General features: G+C 37.9%; 1 protein-coding gene across 3 annotated transcripts in view; it reads left to right on the plus strand.

Annotated features, from left to right (window-relative positions):
- LOC124796277 (mediator of RNA polymerase II transcription subunit 15) overlaps positions 1 to 16624 on the plus strand; it is a 168029-nt gene extending 151405 nt beyond the window's left edge. For all 3 annotated transcript variants that reach the window (XM_047260393.1, XM_047260395.1, XM_047260394.1), the window contains exons 11-14: positions 192 to 313; positions 9473 to 9642; positions 13517 to 13619; positions 15922 to 16624. In XM_047260393.1, coding sequence (XP_047116349.1) covers positions 192 to 313; positions 9473 to 9642; positions 13517 to 13619; positions 15922 to 16269 — 743 coding nt within the window. In that variant the 3' untranslated portion in view covers positions 16270 to 16624. The remainder of the gene's footprint in view (positions 1 to 191; positions 314 to 9472; positions 9643 to 13516; positions 13620 to 15921) is intronic.
- The last annotated feature ends 1688 nt before the right edge of the window (positions 16625 to 18312 follow it).

The following is an 18312-nucleotide window of genomic DNA, read 5'->3' on the forward strand; positions in this document are numbered from 1 at the left end:
GTAAAGAAGGTTCTTTTTTTGAAACTTTCACAAATTGCACTACCTCTTATGCAAAATTGCTTTCATTTTATATCATCAGTATACAGCTGTGGCATTTGTTTTTGCAAGTAAATAATAACAAAAATTATTTTTAGCCATACTCTCTCATTTTCATAGAAACATTTTATAATATCTGTTTCTGTTTGTTGTAGATGTTGAAAAGTTGAGCAAAATGAAGAAGCTCCTTGAAATATTGTCAAATCCTAACAAGAGAATGCCACTAGAAACACTACTGAAGTGTGAAGTTGTTTTAGAGAAGCTTGATTTTAAGAGGGTAAGAAGTAATATATATTCTGGAAAAATATTGTTTGTATTTACTGTAGATGGACAAAAGTGTGAAAGTATGACTAAACACAATTTGTGTGTTAACACTCTGATTTAGTTAGGTAACACAGTTTACATTTCTCCCATCTAAAGCTAGAGAATATATTTCAAGCTCAACAGTAACACTAGAAAAACTAGTTAAACTTGGAACATCCATAGTTGATGGTTCCCTTGTTCAATACTGTGAAAAATCAGGGGAGAAGGAAAAATGTAGAGACAAAAAGAGTAGAATAAATTACTCATGTTACCATGGTGGAAGATGCAAAATATGCTGATTAGAAATGAAGTGTAATATTGAAAGTTTTAAATGCTATGGAATTTGTGTTGGTGGACAAGGATTTTGAGCTTTTCAGTGAATAATTCATAATTTTGTTTTTTGATTTTTATGTTAAGATAATTATTATTTGTTCACATGTTTGTATCCTGCGGTAAATTACAGAGTATCCCAGCATCCTGGAAAACTTTGGGAAACTTTTTATTCTGGAAAACTTTGGAAAGTTTTGCATTTTACATGCCAGCCCTCTGAAAGCCACAGCACTGGATTTGATTTTGGGCAGAATCATTTGTTTACCTTCTGCTTGGCTCAGTGCAGCATTGTGTTCAGTATTCACCCTCAGCTAATGAGGATGGAATCCCCAACGATGGAATTGTATTTTGAAACCAAATATATTATGATGTAGATTAAGATTCCAGGTATCACCCTGCAGCAGTTCACCCTGGTGGGCCCTTGTTGGAGAGTAATTGCCTAAAAAAATTCCGGAATTTTACGTGATGCTCAGCAGCGCTAAAAAAGTGAGGCAGTGTGACCAGCAAGTTGTGTGAAATGTATTTGATCTGGTCTACATTTACACCTGTTCAAATGTAAATATTGCTTTGTTTACTGGACAATGTGATGACAGATATGTCCTTTTAGGGGAGTCTGTGGACTCCTTGAATCCTTTATTTTGAACCAGGATAAGCCATGATAGGTTTGCCTACAGTACACTTTTGAGATGTGTACTAAAAAATTACTATCATAGTTTGTAAACAGTTGTTAAGCTGATCGCTGTAAATACTTTAAGTAACAGTAAAGGAGACCAGGACCATGCACTGAAAAGCAGAAATGCTGAGTTGTCAACAGGCAAACAGCCTGTTCGCTGGCTAGGAATGCAGGAGTTAGGGGTGGCAGGTGCACAAGCTAGGCGTGTGGGTGTCAGGGCTGGTGGAGTGTGGTCCACAATGAAGGTGCTATAGAGACATGAATTAGTTGGGGCTGATAGGATAGAGGAAGGGCAAACTGTTGAGTGGAGTTTGTGGTGACAGAGGGTTAATGGAAATTGATGCCTGGAAGGTCTCCATAGTTCAGCAAAGATGGTGGTGTAGGGAAGGATTCAGATGGTTCAGGTTGTGAAGCAGTTATTGAAATAGAGCAGATGGTTTTCAGCTGCGTGTTGTTCCACCAGATGGTAGTCTTTGTTCTTGGCCACAGTTTGGCGGTGGCTATCCATTCTGATAGACTCATTCTTGGCTGTCATATTTACATAAAAAGCTGTTCAGTGATTGCGGCAGAGTTGGTATATGATGGGGCTGCTTTCACAGGTGGCCCTGCCGCTGGTGGGGTAGGATAAGCCTGTGCCAGGACTGGAGTAGGAGGTGCTGGGTGGATGGACTGGACAGTTATTGCACCTTGGTCTTCCATAGGGATATGATCTCTCTGGCAAGGAAGTGGAAGTGGGCATGGTGTAGATATAGACAAGGATGTTGCATGGGTTGGATGGGTGATGGAAAGTGCTTTAGGAAGCATGGAAAGGATCTTGGGTTAGATGATAGATAATCAAACCTTGGCGAAGTGGTTCAAGTCTAAGCTGATATTGGATGACGGGTGGGAGGGGGGGGGGGGGTGTTCCTTTGTGGCTGATTCTTGGGGTGATTGGTTGGTTAGAGGTGTGTAAGGATACAGCATGGTAAATCTGTTTATGGACTAAATCTGAATTTGGGAGACAGTGCTTGTATGTGTAGACTCTCATGAGATCTTCAGCATACTGGACAAGGGAGTTCTGAGTTTAATATGGACAGAGATGTGGATGAAGTCATTAGAGAGGAGGAGGTCAATGTCCAGGAAATTGGTACATTCCACCCAACAGTTTCTGCTTCCTCTGTCCTATCCCCACCTCGCCCTATTCCATGTGTCGAACAGCAATCCTGACACTCCACATTTAGCCAACACTGTTAGGGGCACGTGTGTGTGTGTGTGTGTGTGTGTGTGTGTGTGTGTGTGTGTGTGTTTTCTTGTGTAGTTCAATTTATACCAAAATTCAGCAAGTTTTTCTTTCTGTTTTGTGTGTGCCTGTTGACAACTCAACACTTCTGCTTTTTCTATGAGTGGTCTCCTTTATACGGCTCCAGTGGTAGGCATAAAATAATGTCATTGGTATACTAATAAGCATGTTTTGGGCTTCCAGCATACTGTGATTGGTTGTGTTAATGTTGAGTTTACACCTGCAATGGGAGCAGTGCAACACAGGTGGCCAGATGGAGAGTGGGGATTGTAGGCAGTACGGGCAGCTCTATGTGTTGTTTCTCTCTTTGCTCACCGACATTTCCGATGCTGCTGTGGCTCATATTCACTGGAAACTACTTTCACTTACATGCACACAAGAAAGATGTTGCCTTCCTTCCTTTGCACCTAGTCTATGAGGGACTTAAATGTGGGATTGGGTGGAGGTTGCTCACAGGAAATAAAGTAGTCTGGGTTACGAAATGTTTTAGTGGCTTTCTGTCTTCGTGATCTCTTAGATAAATCTTGCTATATTGTTTAGTTGTGATCCTATATAAATAATGCCTATATTAGCTTCGACTTCACTCAAAGAACTGAAATTGTACATTCAGCGTTCGCTGGACTGAGGATCCAGAATTTTTGTGGTTCGCAGAACACACATCTGAGAAATTGTATTTTGAATACAAGCTGTGTAAAACGAGCTTCTCCCTCAGCAGTATGGGCAAGCAGGCCTTGTCCAGTCATACAAGGGGAAAGAAGCACACTTGGCTCGAGGCTGCTAGGAAGATGACATTGCCTTTATCCATGCTAACTGCCACAAACAGCCATTTCTCCAATCCTCCTGCATCAAATGTAGCTTCTGCAATGCTGCCTGCCAGTGCTGGATGCACTTGACCAATGGTCTACTCTGATGATAAAAAGGGTAAAACCGATGTAGGAAATAAAATTACCAATTTTAATGAAGAAAAGTATATTTATAATAAGTTTGTGCATTTTTGTTGCGTGTAATCCCATCAATCAGGTCCCACCTCAAGGCAGTCGCTTTGAGCATCAGGCTCCTATTGCAGGAACTTCTGGGGAACAGTCAACGATGCTAGTTGACTTACAGAGGGACGCCATGATGAAGGCAGAGATTTGTTTGCACCTGCTGTTGTGAGACACCAGTTTTCTCATGACACTTGCAACCTTGTCAGTGTTCTACTGGATGTGTTTCCAGACAGTGTCATAGCCTCCAAAGTTCAACTTCAAGGGTCAAGAATAAATTACAGCATTGTGTTTGTACTGGGGCCATTTTTTGCTTGACAACTACAGGATAATATTGCTGTATGTGACATGGTTGCAATTGTGTTTGATGAAGTTTTGAATAAGGTTAGTCAAAACAGCAGATGGATCTGTTTACATTTCTGTGATACTTTGTGAAGCTAAGTTTTTGAGTAGGTATTTCACTTCAAATTGTTTTGGGAACTAGTGTATCAAAATGTTTAGTTGACGAATTTGTGGCTGTTAATCCCCATCTGAGGTAATTCTGGAAAGTTAAATTGTTTGGTGTCCATGGATGGCTGTAATGCTATTAAGGCATTCTTAAGAGAACCGAAAAGCAAGCATAAAGTTGAGGGTAATCCAGAGGATCCTGTGCGTTTGGACTCGGGACATGTGGCCAACATATAGTGCGTTAAGCCGTTAAGACTGTACTAACATTAGTTGAAACCCTGTTCATTTTCTTAGAGGTTTTTTCTTGCCAATTTGATTTCACCACTATTGCAGGCACCTTTGTTTTTCCACAGGATAGTTTTATGCTGTCAGGTTAGGTTGGTGGAAAATAAAATGGTTTTAGTCTGGGCTTGAAAAATATTAGTGAATATTGAAATATACGTGAAGGGTAAACTGAACATTAGGTCACTATTGGAATTCCTGTGAGTCATAGCTATCAAGTATTGCGCAAGTCTTTGAGGGACAAGATGTTGAAAGCTCAGCTTGTCTTTTAGATTATTGCTGCTCAGGTTGAGCTGTTTCGGACTACATTTCAGTCAGATACCCCTCTTAGTTCCTTTCTTTTATAGCTCCCTCCAGTCTGCTTTGGGAGAATTAACAATAAAATTCATCAGACCAGGCTATATTCAAAATAGATCTGAGTGATCCTAGAAAGTGTACATTGTGTATGAAATCAAAAATGGCCAGGGTCAGTGTGATTTATAAGAGAAGATATCTTGGCATTCAGGATGGAGTGCCTTCCATTTATGAAGTCTGTGTTATCCAAAATTTTGGATAAATTACCTCTGGCATATTCCTTTATGAAAGGGCATCACATATGTAGTCCCAGTAGCGCCAGTTACTGTTGAGCTTGCGATTGGATGGTTAGGCATAGCAGGGACACCATCTTACATTTTAAATTGCATTGGTTGTCATGAGGCTGATGCCAACACCTATGATCTTCTAGAGATCAGTTCAGTAAAGGAAATAGCCAAAGAATTTCTTGAGGATCATGATTGTTGTTTGACTGTGAATGAAAATCATTGGGAGTAGGAGTGGATGTGAAAATTTGAAGAGATTTATCAAGCTCGCTTACATTCTCTTCCATGGCAATGCCAGCCTTGAAAGAGATTTTTCTGGCAGCTCCCCGATTCTGGTTGAAAATCTTGACTGAAGCCTCTGGCAAAAAGTAAACAATGGAAAATCCTGGATGAAATGTAACAATATTATGAAAAGGAAAATTGCCACTCACCATATGATGGAGATGCTGAGTTGCAGATAGGTACAGGAAAAAACAACTCACAAATAAAGCTTTCGCCCCGTAAGACGTTCGTCAAAAATAGACGATACACACACTCACTCACTCTCTCACTCACTCACTCACTCACTCTCATGCAAACACAGCTCACACAAACGAATGTAGTCTCAGGCATCTGCAGCCACACTCAGTTGCCTGAGATTGCAGTCGTGTCTGTGAGTTGCATTTGTGTGTGTGTGTGTGTGTGTGTGTGTGTGTGTGTGTGTGTGTGTGTGTGTGTCGTCTGTTTCTGACGAAGGCCTTACAAGCCAAAAGCATTATTTGTGACAGTCTTTTTGTTGTGCCTATCTGTGACTCAGCATCTCTGCTATATGGCGAATGGAAACTTTCCTTTACATAATATTGTGACTGAAGCCTCTGTCATATCCCTTTGTACCATTTCTGGTGTGATCAGAGTCGCTGAGGGTGTTGGATTGGTACCCATCACAAAACAGTTAAGCCTAGTATTGTAGACCTCTGAAGCCTAGTATTGTAGACCTCTGAAATTGTCATATGAAGTGCGTACCAGAGTAACAGTGATTGTCAGTTATTTATTGGAGAAATCACCTGAAAATAGAATATTTTATTATGAATTTGGACTCTCATGTACTAATCTCATTTTGTTTCATGTCTCTCGTGTACTTTTAAATCAGTATTAGTGTTAATGCATCCAAAATTTGAGACTAAATAAAAACTGTCTTGGAAACTTTTCAGTGAAGATACTTGAAAATGATCTGGATCTAAAGACTTTATTTGCAGTTTAATTAGATGAAGATAGTATTCATTAAATGAAGTACATGTATTACACAAATATTTTGAGGTGTTCTCAGTTATTGATAAATTCACAGGATGTATATGCCTTGGGACAACTGGGAAATCCGGGAAAAACATAGGAACTATTCGTCCTGGAGAAAACTGGGAAAAACCCAGGAATTATGTGGAATTCCAGGAGATTTTCACGGTTTCAATTTTCAGTTTTTTTATTTTTATTTATTTATTTATTTATTTTTTTTTTTGACTGGTAAGAACTGATACTCTAACAAAGAATATTACTGTATCCGACTACTGTGGAATAATACTGCAGTAATAAAACATAAATGAGAGAAAAATACAAAAATAAAACTTTAATTGCAAAATAAATGTATCATTTACAACAGAACACCGTGCATCCACAAGCCTCTGTCAACAGCAAACTGTGTTGAAGGTCTTAGGACAAAGACTATGCAGCAGTACTTCTTAACAATAGACTGCTTCCGATGAGTGTGACGTCACAACTGTTTACATTAGGTTCGTTTGAGCAGTTGCCAGCTTACACATGCGCATGCGCAGTTCAGTCACATATGATGAGTACCTTCTCCTGCTTCTCTGGCTACTTGAAGCCACATGCTAACCGGAAAAATTTTTTCTGGTGCGCCCAAGCTGCCAGATTCGTGCATGCTCAGAGCATTCTGAGCTGTAGTAGGAGCGGGTGGTCTCCACATGACCCTTGTTTATGTTTCATTATTTTGCTGTTTACAGCTCCCATGTCAAATGAAAACAAAATGGATTTCTGTGGCTGGGAGCTACCAAATGAATTAAAATACATTCACATTATTACGGAAGGCTGAAATATATTATTAGTTTCATTTTTCTGATTTTATTTCATTTCCATGTTTTTGGCAGTTAAGCAATAATCACATGCAGAGCAGTGAAGTTATTTTTGCTGATTTGCTAAGGAAGTTTGGCTTTTATTAATCTTTTCCGTTGAGGCAGTCCATTTATTTGAAACAAAACGTTTCATTCCCCTACTGTTCGCTAAATTTCAAGTGCACATTTTCAACTTCTAGCACGTATGGCATTTTGCCATTATTAAGAACCAAACATGAGATAGTAGAGTACTGGTACTCCAAGAAAATTTACAGTGTACTTCAAGCTGAATTATACAATTTAGTATGGTTTACGAACTTCCGATGCTCTTGGAGTATCCTCTGATGTCCTGTTTCTTTTATAACATAATGTAAGACATCTTAATGCCTTATATGTACGACCATATGGGCTTCCTACGCTATTGTAGCTGTGCAAGTGACGTAACGCCTGTTTTCTGGCGCTCTCGGGCAACTGCTGAAATGAACCTATTTCCATTAGGTCTCGGGTGGTTTGAAAACTGTTGAAAATGTAAATTTCCTTTTATGTTAAGTGTGAGAATGTGCGATTAATTTCTTAAACCACACAGTGTTTGACTCTCGTTTACAACTTAACATTTTGAGGTCCGGCCACGTAGAAGAATTTCGAGCCCAGAAGACAAGACAAGCATTTCATTATTTTAAATTTTACTGGCACATTTGACCTTTTCTGTGTATGTTACCTTACAGTGTAAAATACACAGAAAAGGTCAATATTACACGTGAAAGATTAACTTCTCTTGTAGCTTATTTTATAAGTGAAAGCTTAGTTTTTCTTGTAGGTACTCTGTATATATTAATTTAAACCATTAACTTTTCCTATTTGTATGTTCGCATTACTTAACAGTGATGTTGTTATTGGCTGACCACATCACGTGTCCTATGCTCTGAATATCTGCTGTCATTGGCTGGTGAGATCACTTGACACGAGCTATGATTGGCTTACAAAAGGGCATTGCAAACTCAGTTTCAATTCTTTGGGAACTAACATGCTGTGTGTGGTGGAATTCGAATTTATACTTTTGTAATCTAGTCAGAAAATGTCAGTGGAAAGTTCTACTCCGATGATATATAAAACGTTAACCATTCAAAGTATTGGTAAGTTTTCAGTTCCGTGGGAAAATATACTGTATCTTCACTTGGGAAAAAGTGTGTTTTTTATCCGGGAAATCCAGAAAAAATCCAGGATTTTTTTTCCTGGCCCATGTATACACCCTGATTCATTCATTATTACCACACTGTTGGAATAAAGACTACAATGTTATCAGCAGTAGGCCAGCCCCTCCACTTACAGACAGCAATGATCATGTGTACTGTGGACTACAGTAATTTCGTATTGCTGTCTGAAGATTCGGCAGACTACTCAGTTTCACCATTGTCCATATCTGCTGCTGGAGCATCAGCCTCAGAATGACTTTCATCATGAAAATCATCTATGTAATTTTCACGGTTGAGATCCACTAACTATGCTCCCCATATAGCTTGTTCCATTAGTAAAATATCATTCCCCACAAACCATGCCCACATAAATGAACTTCATACTGACAGAACAGTTGCACAGTGTGTCAACACAGTGACTTTTAAAAATATTTCTGTCAAATTAATTAAACAAAAATGCCTCACAACTATGAATGACTGTCCTCTACTAGATCTGACTCAATGCTGAATTTATATTGGTGACAGCAGGCTGGGTACGTGCAGTGGTGTGTGCACAGTAACAAACAGAAAGCTCCTGGTGTACACTTCTAGGGTTAATACACAACTTTTGACATACAGTGAAGCAGTGTTAGAGAAAAGGACAGCTGAGAAGTGCTCAAGTTCTGTCACTAAAAATATACTTGCTTTTGACTTCATTATGTTCACGTAAGTGTTGTGATCAAACTACTGTTAATCTACATCTCATAATTGTTTTGTTAAAGTTGAAATTTAATTTTATTTCTGAATCTCTTTGTAAAAAGTGTATTTTTTTTTTTTTTTTTTTTTTTTACTAAAGTGATAATTTTCTTTGTTTTTCTCACTGTGTGGTCCCAACATCTGATTGTTCCTAATGAAAATGTTTTGTTGATAATGTTTTTCTTCCATTACAACCTAGTCTCATTTTAGGTTTGCTGTAATTTTTTTTGTTCATGGTATTTTTGACACTTTATTCATTGTCAAATACTGGTTTATTTATTTCTTGGTTTAAGTAAACCAAGTTCACTTTAACTGCTTTTAAATCAAGTATAGCCCCCTCCCCCCCTTTCCCGAATGTGTTCCTATACATTGACAAAATTTGTCATAAAATTGATCAAAATTGGGTAGGGCCTAAGTTATCACAATCTGAATAAATACAAAAATTGTTCTTTTTTTCTGGTATTAGTACTTTCAGAATCTGAAAACATGATGGAATCAGGTGTACATTACTTAATGGAAGTTTTCTTACAGGGTGAGGGAATTCTTCCTCCTCCAACTCACATAAGCGCTTTGAAGGAGCATAGCCTCTTCAATCCTTTGTTGGAGGCAGTTAGCAATACTTTACAGAGTTCTTTTGCAAATCACACTCTCCAGCGAACATTTGGTCCATGTTTAGAAGCATTGTATGGGCCCGAGATTAAGTAAGTGCTTACATCTGATATAATTTTTTGTTCCAGTTAAGTTTATTTTAAATATAGTATCCATGGCTACTCAAGTAGCATCCTTTTGTTTGTGTTGGTGTGGATGTCTATCCATCTGCATGTCCATGCATTAGGGGGTTGGGGTGGTTGGAGAGACAGAGAGAGAGAGAGAGAGAGAGAGAGAGAGAGAGAGAGAGAAAGGTGTGGGATGTATAGCTGCTATACTATATGTGGTCCTTCATGCACAGTGCATTTTTCATAGATAGAGACAAAGGAGATGTAAGATTCTGAGTGGTCCACATGGGGTAGCCATGTGGTCTAAGGCGCTTTGCCACGGTTCAACCTTCGGAGGTTCGAGTCCTTCCTCGGGCATGGGGGTGTGTGTTGTCCTTAGCATAAGTTAGATTAAGTAGGGATCGATGACCTCAGAAGTTTGGTCCCATAGGAACTTACCAGAATGAATGAATGAAAGATTTTGAGTGAAAAATCAGCAGAAAATTGGGCAATAAATGCTACCTTGCGAAAAAGGAAATCTGCTGGTTTGCATGTTGTGACTTGGCAAGACAGCCAAGCCACTATGAGGTGAAGCCGAATGGCACGCGTTAAAGCTCATGCAGGCTGGCATGAGGTCTGGAAAATGACAAGGTCTTTATAGTAGCAAAAATAGTACGTAGCTTCTGGAATACTTAACTTTAATCCATAATTGGTGAACATCTGTCTGACGGTACATGCATCACAAGATAAATAGCAAATGATAATGGCACCTTGCTAGGTCGTAGCAAATGACGTAGCTGAAGGCTATGCTAACTATTGTATCGGCAAATGAGAGCGTAATTTGTCAGTGAACCATCGCTAGCAAAGTCGGCTGTACAACTGGGGCGAGTGCTAGGAAGTCTCTCTAGACCTGCCGTGTGGCGGCGCTCGGTCTGCAATCACTGATAGTGGTGACACGCGGGTCCGACGTATACTAGTGGACCGCGGCCGATTTAAAGGCTACCACCTAGCAAGTGTGGTGTCTGGCGGAGACACCACATTGCATTATCAGGAAACACTTGTCGTGATATGTTACTGCATTATTATTTTTTTGAATTTTAACTAGGCCTTTGAGATTTGATAAGTTTCATGAGATCTTGACATTGTAATTCTGTCAGAGACAGCAAAGGACTTGGAAGAGCAGTTGAATGGAATGGACAGTGTCTTGAAAGGAGGATATAAGATGAACATCAACAAAAGCAAAACGAGAATAATGGAATGTAGTCAAATTAAGTCAGGTGACGCTGAGGGAATTAGATTAGGAAATGAGACACTTAAAGCAGTAAAGGAGTTTTGCTATTTGGGGAGAAAAATAACTGATGATGGTCGAAGTAGAGAGGATATAAAATGTAGACTGGCAATGGCAAGGAAAGCATTTCTGAAGAAGAGAAATTTGTTAACATCGAGTATAGATTTAAGTGTCAGGAAGTCATTTCTGAAAGTATTTGTATAGAGTGTAGCCATGTATGGAAGTGAAACATGGATGATAAATATTTTTGGACAAGAAGAGAATAGAATCTTTCGAAATGTGGTGCTACAGGAGAATGCTGAAGATTAGATGGGTAGATCACATAACTAATGAGGAGGTACTGAATAGGATTGGGGAGAAGAGAAGTTTGTGGCACAACTTGACTAGAAGAAGGGATCGGTTGGTAGGACATGTTCTAAGGCATCAAGGGATCACCAATTTAGTATTGGAGGGCAGCGTGGAGGGTAAAAATTGTAGAGGGAGACCAAGAGATGAATACACTAAGCAGATTCAGAGGGATGTAGGTTGCAGTAGGTACAGGGAGATGAAGAAGCTTGCACAGGATAGAGTAGCATGGAGAGCTGCATCAAACCAGTCTCAGGACTGACGATCACAGCAACAACAGCAACATGAGATCTGTGGCAGTGGTCAAGCAGCTTATGATAGAAGTGTTCTTTTGTTTCTTTGGAAGGCAAATATGATGGTTTCTAGGTAGCTGCACAGAAAATGGCATTATAAAGAAAGGAACACAGATGTACCAGCTGACTATAGGTGTTTATGACAAACAATCCCATGTTCTTTTTTGTGAAGTTCAGCTGCTTTTGTGCAGTCATTTGACTAGAGGCTCTGTACACAGCAGTCTGCTTTGTGATGAATAGAAAATGTCTGAATAAGAAGGTATGAAGAAAGGAAATAAATATGTTATGGAAGGTATTAGGCTTGATGAGAGACTGATTTGTTTAGAAGGTGGCATAACAAAGACCTGCATTTGTATGTGGAGAAGGTGACTGACACTTTGTGGAAAATGAGGACTACGTTCTATGTTAACATAAGATGAATGATCCAGACTAAAATGACCAGTAGAATTTTTTCCTGTGATCTGATAAATGTGAAGTTAGAAAGGTTCGTCAAGTAGTGGAGATCATGAATGAAGACAACCAGGATTGTGGCCTTTTCAAGAATGAATCTGAAATACACCAGTATTTACAAGAAAAGCCAAAATTGAAAATTGGCAAGATATTGAAGAAAAAGAAACTTCACATGAAATAAATGCAAACATATGTTGTAATTCATGGGTGCAAGTTAAAGCTTGAGGAAAGACTGGGTTGAAATAAAGTGGCCTACAACTGGGCAAACTGAATGAAGAAGGAGGAGGAAGAGAATGAAAATATGAAAAACAGAGCTTCACACAAAGAAATGTGTTTGAGTGTAGAATATACATTTAATACGAAAATCAGAAATGTCAGTATAGTATAGCCCAGGTGACATCAGTATCAAGTATGGTTACCTGGAGTGGGCCATAACACATTTATGTGTGATGCTGTTAATGGTAATGCCAGTGAGACCTATAGGAAGCGAACACGTGTTTTTCCTGCAAATCTCCTATCTGCGCAGTAAGGATCTGGGGCAAAGGCCTACAGAGACCAGCAAAGCTTCAAATTAACTCTCCTATTGCTTTAGCATAAGGATACAAATAACCATCATGGACAATGTCTCTGAAGATCTGCACAGCCAGAGTTTCATGTGGACAGATAATAGAGGTCCATTTGTATACAGCTCCATACATAGGGGCACTGCCTGGACAAAAGGCATACATTCTTTGGATGTTTAATGGAAAATTATTGGTGCTGGCTTCTAGCTAAACGTGGCATCACTACTGTTTATTGTTGTGTTAAACTGGAATTTGCTTGTTTGATGAATGCTGAGTGTAGATCTGTGGCTGGTCCCTGCACATACATACATATGACCTTCATGAAATCTTCCCTGCACAGTGCTTAGTAATATGTCTTCTGAGGACCTCAGCATTTGTGGTGTGTAGTTGAAGTGAGTGTGTTGCCCTGTGTCTTTGAGTATGTAGAGTAACATGTTGTGCATAATTCGTTAGGATCACTGGAAGCTATGAGTGCTGTTACACCAATAGCTGTGTGTAAGCGATTGAATGAAGAACTGAACTGTTGACAGGTAAATTACTTTCAGAATATATGGGAGCAACTGTTATATTTTGTAACATATTTTGTAATTTGCTGTTAGCTTATAGAAAGCAGATAATTATTAAAAATATTTGTTACATCATAGCAAACAGGACAAGAATTTAGTACATTCTCTATTACAGTATATTTTCTTGCTAAGTATGGTAATGATAAAAATAAAACGATTTTTTCCATTTTTTATTAGCACATACCCATTAATTTGTACAACTTTGCAGAAAGCACCATTGCTTCACTAATATTTTATGCTTCACTCATTTACAGTGATTATTTGGTGTACATATAGTAATGCAAAATATAAATTTGTTATTAATACGATCTTTTTCCTATGCAATTGTCTTAATTATTCTGCTAGTGAATGAAACAATGTGTGTAATTTCTGCAGGATGATGCCACCACCATTGAAGAAGAAGAAAGTGGAAGAGCAGCCAAATGATATACCAGATGTTCTGCAAGGCGAAATTGCTCGACTGGATCAACGATTTAAGGTTTATGTCTTTCTGAAAGATTTTTTTGTTTGTAATTAATGTAAATTTATTTTGTGAAATTTAAGTAAGGATTATATTGTGAAAAGCTACTACTCACCATTTAACGGAGATACCGAGACCACACTGAATCTTCTGAGAGTCTGGCCTTGGCAACCAGAGACTGTGGTCTTGTGTGTGTGTGTGTGTGTGTGTGGGGGGGGGGGGGGGGGGGGGGGGGATGCGCAGATGAAAACCTGTTCGGTCAAAAGCTTCTTTTAACAGTCTATTTGTTGTGCCTAACTCAGCATCTCCACTATATGGTGGATTTTCCATTGTTTGTTACATAAGGATTATGAGGATAAAGAATAATTCATTGTTGATACAGAAGTTTTAATATTGTGTCTGCTGGTAATTTGTATGATTGCCCCTAAAGTGAACCAACTATTAAGATGGAAATTGCATGTCACTTTTGACATTAATGTTCCTTTTTTAATGTCGTTTGACGTGAAATGGAAAATGCTAACAACACAGTCACAGCAACAACTGAGATATTTCATAATTTGAATTTTTTTAGTGTCTCATAACATTTACTCTGTTTTTGTAATGTTGATGTTCTTAAGCTTGTGCCTGACCTTGTTGGAGATATTTACTGTAATTTACACATGGAGAGCCATCGGATTAGATATTTTGTCTTGATTTTGTAGTGTGTTGCAAAACAGTTGTAAGAAAGCCTGTAAAATATACCACACTTTGCTTGGATGGTAGTCTTTATTGTTGAATGTGCAAAGCATATTTGCTTTGTGTCCATTTGTCATTTGTTTAGCATATACATATGTGTTTACATAATTGCTCTACAATTCACACATAAGTATATTGCACTGAGTGCAAAAAATCATTTTCAGACTATTTATCTACTGTTCCACACTCAAATAACACTCAGGAAAAATGAACATCCCAATCTTTTAGTGCGAGATCTGATTTTTCTTATTTTATCATGGTTATCATTTCTCCGTACGTAGGTGGAAGTCAGTAAAGTGTCTTGGCATTCAGAGGAGAAAACTAGTGATTGAAATTTTCTGAAAACATCTCTCCACAACGAAAAATGCCTTATTTTAAAGATTGCTATCCTAAGTATGGCATCATTTCTGTAATGCTCTTTTCCCAGTTTCATGAAAATACAAAACGAGCTCTCCTCCTCTGAGCTGCTTCATCACCTCCATCAATTCTTCATCTCCTCCATCAATTCTATCTGGCAAACATCTCATGCCATGGAGGAATGGTCCAGATGAGGATGAATGAATATAGTGTAGGCACTCTCATCAGTAGATTTAAATCGTGGAAAATCCAGAATGGAATAACGACAGTAGTATGAAAAGGATAGATTGCTGCTCACCATGTAGCAGAGATGTTCAGTCATCTGCCGAGGTTGAGACTGACAGAACCTAAATTGAATGAAGACCTACAATAAGCAGTTCATCAGAGAAAAAGCTGTGGCATATGCATTGCATTTGGGAGTAGAGTGAAAGGAAATGTAATGCAATGGAAACTTGATTTTTGTGTTTTTTTAAAAAAAGAATTGTTTCCAAGTTTTATATTTCACTATCACCTATGATCATATTGAAAAATTAAGTTACTTTTCATTCCAGTTACTTAAGTTTTGCTAATTCTGAAGTTCACAACAAAACCGCAATAGCAAAAATCTGAGGTTAGATATCAATTTACTGTCCAAAACACCATGATATTAAGCTATTACCTAACATAGTGTAACAATAAAAAATATAGTTTGATTGGCTTGTGTAGTTATTTACACCCAGGCAGCAATAATGTATGTATCTACAAGTCTTGCACGTACGAGAGGGTAATTGGTAGATTCACTGGTCCTCAGACATGTAGAGAAGGTAACAGTATTGCATTTGAAGACAGAGATGTTTTTAATTTTTTTTAATAAGTATTAGCGATTTTGTTTAACAGCATTTTCACTACCCACTTTAGTTTTATGAGTAATTATTTGCCTGATTGTCTCCCTGATTTCATTAATAGCAAATATTTCATAATTACTCCTACTTCTTCTTCTTCTACTACTACTACTACTACTACTATCCTGCCTGTTGGTCTAAAAAATACGGCAAACATATTTGGGAAATTATGTGGTTTTTCTTCTAAAAATAAAATTAATATGTAGTTGAAAAGTGTGGTTTGTTATATAGCATTGGATTTGACAGATGAGAATAAACATGGTACAAAATATTTTTAATCTTAGTTATAGTTGTGCAAAATGTCACTGAAGAGAAATGAAAACAACTTGTTTTGAATCTTTTATCAGGTTAGCCTTGATCCAACACAGCAACCAGGTTCAAGAGCAGTGCAGTTGTTGTGTTGGTTGGATGACAAACATCTACCATGTGTGCCACCTGTATCGCTATCAGTGCCTGAGGATTATCCCCAAACACCCCCTAGATGCCATATGGCCCCACATGAATATGGCTCCACGGGGTTCCTGGCAGCAGTTCGAGAAGCTTTGGCATCACGCATCCTGAAACTGCCTGGACGATTTTCTGTGTCACAGTTACTTGATACATGGGAGATGAGTGTTCGTCAGGCATCCGCTCCAGCAACAGTTGCATCCCAGACACAAAGCACGTCTGCTGCTACTCTTCTTCTTGGCCTTTGAATGACATTTTCTGAACCACATAGGCTGTTATGATTCGTTTTGTGTTGGAAATTTTGTTGTATATAGTTTTCTGTGTGATATATGTACGTTTTACACTGTTCTGTGTCAGCTAAATGTCAGTGTATATTGTTTCATTTTATGCTTTCAAAATTGTTGTGAGCTTCAGTTATGAAAGATCTGTAATTAATTTAAACTAATTTGGAGAGAAGGTAAAGTTAATTCTATTGGGACAGCTGTTTTATTTAGGAAAAAAAAGGCTAACAAACGTTTGGAGGTGCTGTGCTATAACTGTATTATTTTGTATATATGTAAATATTATAAATAAAGTTGAGAGTACATTACACTATATTGTAGAGATTCCTGATTTGTTTTCATTTCATCCTTTCTTCCATTAGTTCCTCTAATTTTCGTAATGCTTGTTAATGTTTCTGTTACTCAAATTCAGTTTGTCCAGTGAACAAGTATTTATTAGGTCTTCAGAAGTAAGACGTAGTTTTGTAATATTCACAAATAATTGATGTCAACCTCTACATAACCTTTTATATGTATTTGCTTTATTTTGCTGGTTATTTATTCACAGTTGTGATGGAAAATTGTTCATTCTGGTGAAGAGTTTTATTCTGCTAATAGAAACAATATTTTTTAAATTGCTTGCATACGCTGGTTTGTTATGATTGATATGTTAAATTATGACACAGGTTTGCAAGAACAGTTCTTACTTCTGGAGGGAAAATGTACATTGCTGCTGTAGATGTGTCTAAAAGTAATTGGAGCTAATTACCTAGCTTTTGTGACTAGTATTTCTGTTGTCGGTGAGGAGAGAGGGATATATTAACAACAAAGACAGAACTTGATCGAAAAACCTATTTGATCTACTGAAAAATCACAATGCTCAAATTGTTAATTTAAGACAATTGTGATCAAAATAAGGATACTAAAATAACTGGTTAGTGGTGTCCAATAACAATGTTCCATCTTGGAAGCAGCTGTACAACAATTCTAGAGATGACTATCAAAAGCATGAAACATGTTCACAGGAGTATATTAGAGAGCTTTTATGTAATAAAATTGATTCTGCCCTGAAATATGGGTGCCATGAATTTTCGTTCTTAATTCCAAGCTCACTGGTGGATAAGAGAATAAGTGTCTTGTTATTATCAGGAAATGAAACCCAGTAAAGCAATCCACATGGTGGCATTTATTTTCCAGTTTGAGAATATGTTCTCTGGCGCAACAAGCAGTAGGCATATGTGTGAGTTACATGTGGGATGTCATGAATATATGAAAAATACATGTCTTATACAGTTTCTAAAATTTCAAATGCTTTGAAAATTGTCTTTCTCAATAACTATTGGCTATGTGAACAACAATGTACTGTGTTGTCAACCTTGCTAATACTGAATATTATACATTGTGTGATCGAAGAATTTCTTCAAAGGTACTGGGAGTGGAACATTTATTCGAATGATGAACTTGTGGCTATTTTAATACAAATATTATTGTTGTTGTTAGAGTAGTAGTTAGCTTTAACTCAGCACAAATACACTGAAGGAATTTACCTAGTAGTTGATCACCCTAAAGCATTAGGATAAGAATGGTGTGAACGTGACAATAGTTTCAAATCAACAAATCAAAGGTCGGAACAGCTGTGAAGAAGAGAGAGACATTATGGATCACTGAGTAGTTTTGGATAAGACTGCCCTGAAACTTACGAACCGGAGAATATATTTATTACAGGCCTTGAGACTTAATGTGATAAATTATTAATCTGAATGTGACATAAGTTGTTTACTGTGTGAAATAGGGCAACAATGGACGAGTCTCAATGTATTTGCAGTATCAGTGTACAAGGGATTGGTACTGATACATGCTAGGTACAGTTAAGCAGGATTTCAGAAAATTCGTTCACGCAGCTGGAACAACAAGAGAAATTGGATGAATATGCCTGATTCACAATAACAGACTGATTGACAGTGCACACTATGCAAAGATCTCTGTAAACTGGTTGACTTTATGTAATAGTGAAAGATTTATAATATTATG

The sequence above is a fragment of the Schistocerca piceifrons genome, chromosome 4 (assembly GCF_021461385.2).
Source record: "Schistocerca piceifrons isolate TAMUIC-IGC-003096 chromosome 4, iqSchPice1.1, whole genome shotgun sequence".
Lineage (NCBI taxonomy): Eukaryota > Metazoa > Arthropoda > Insecta > Orthoptera > Acrididae > Schistocerca > Schistocerca piceifrons.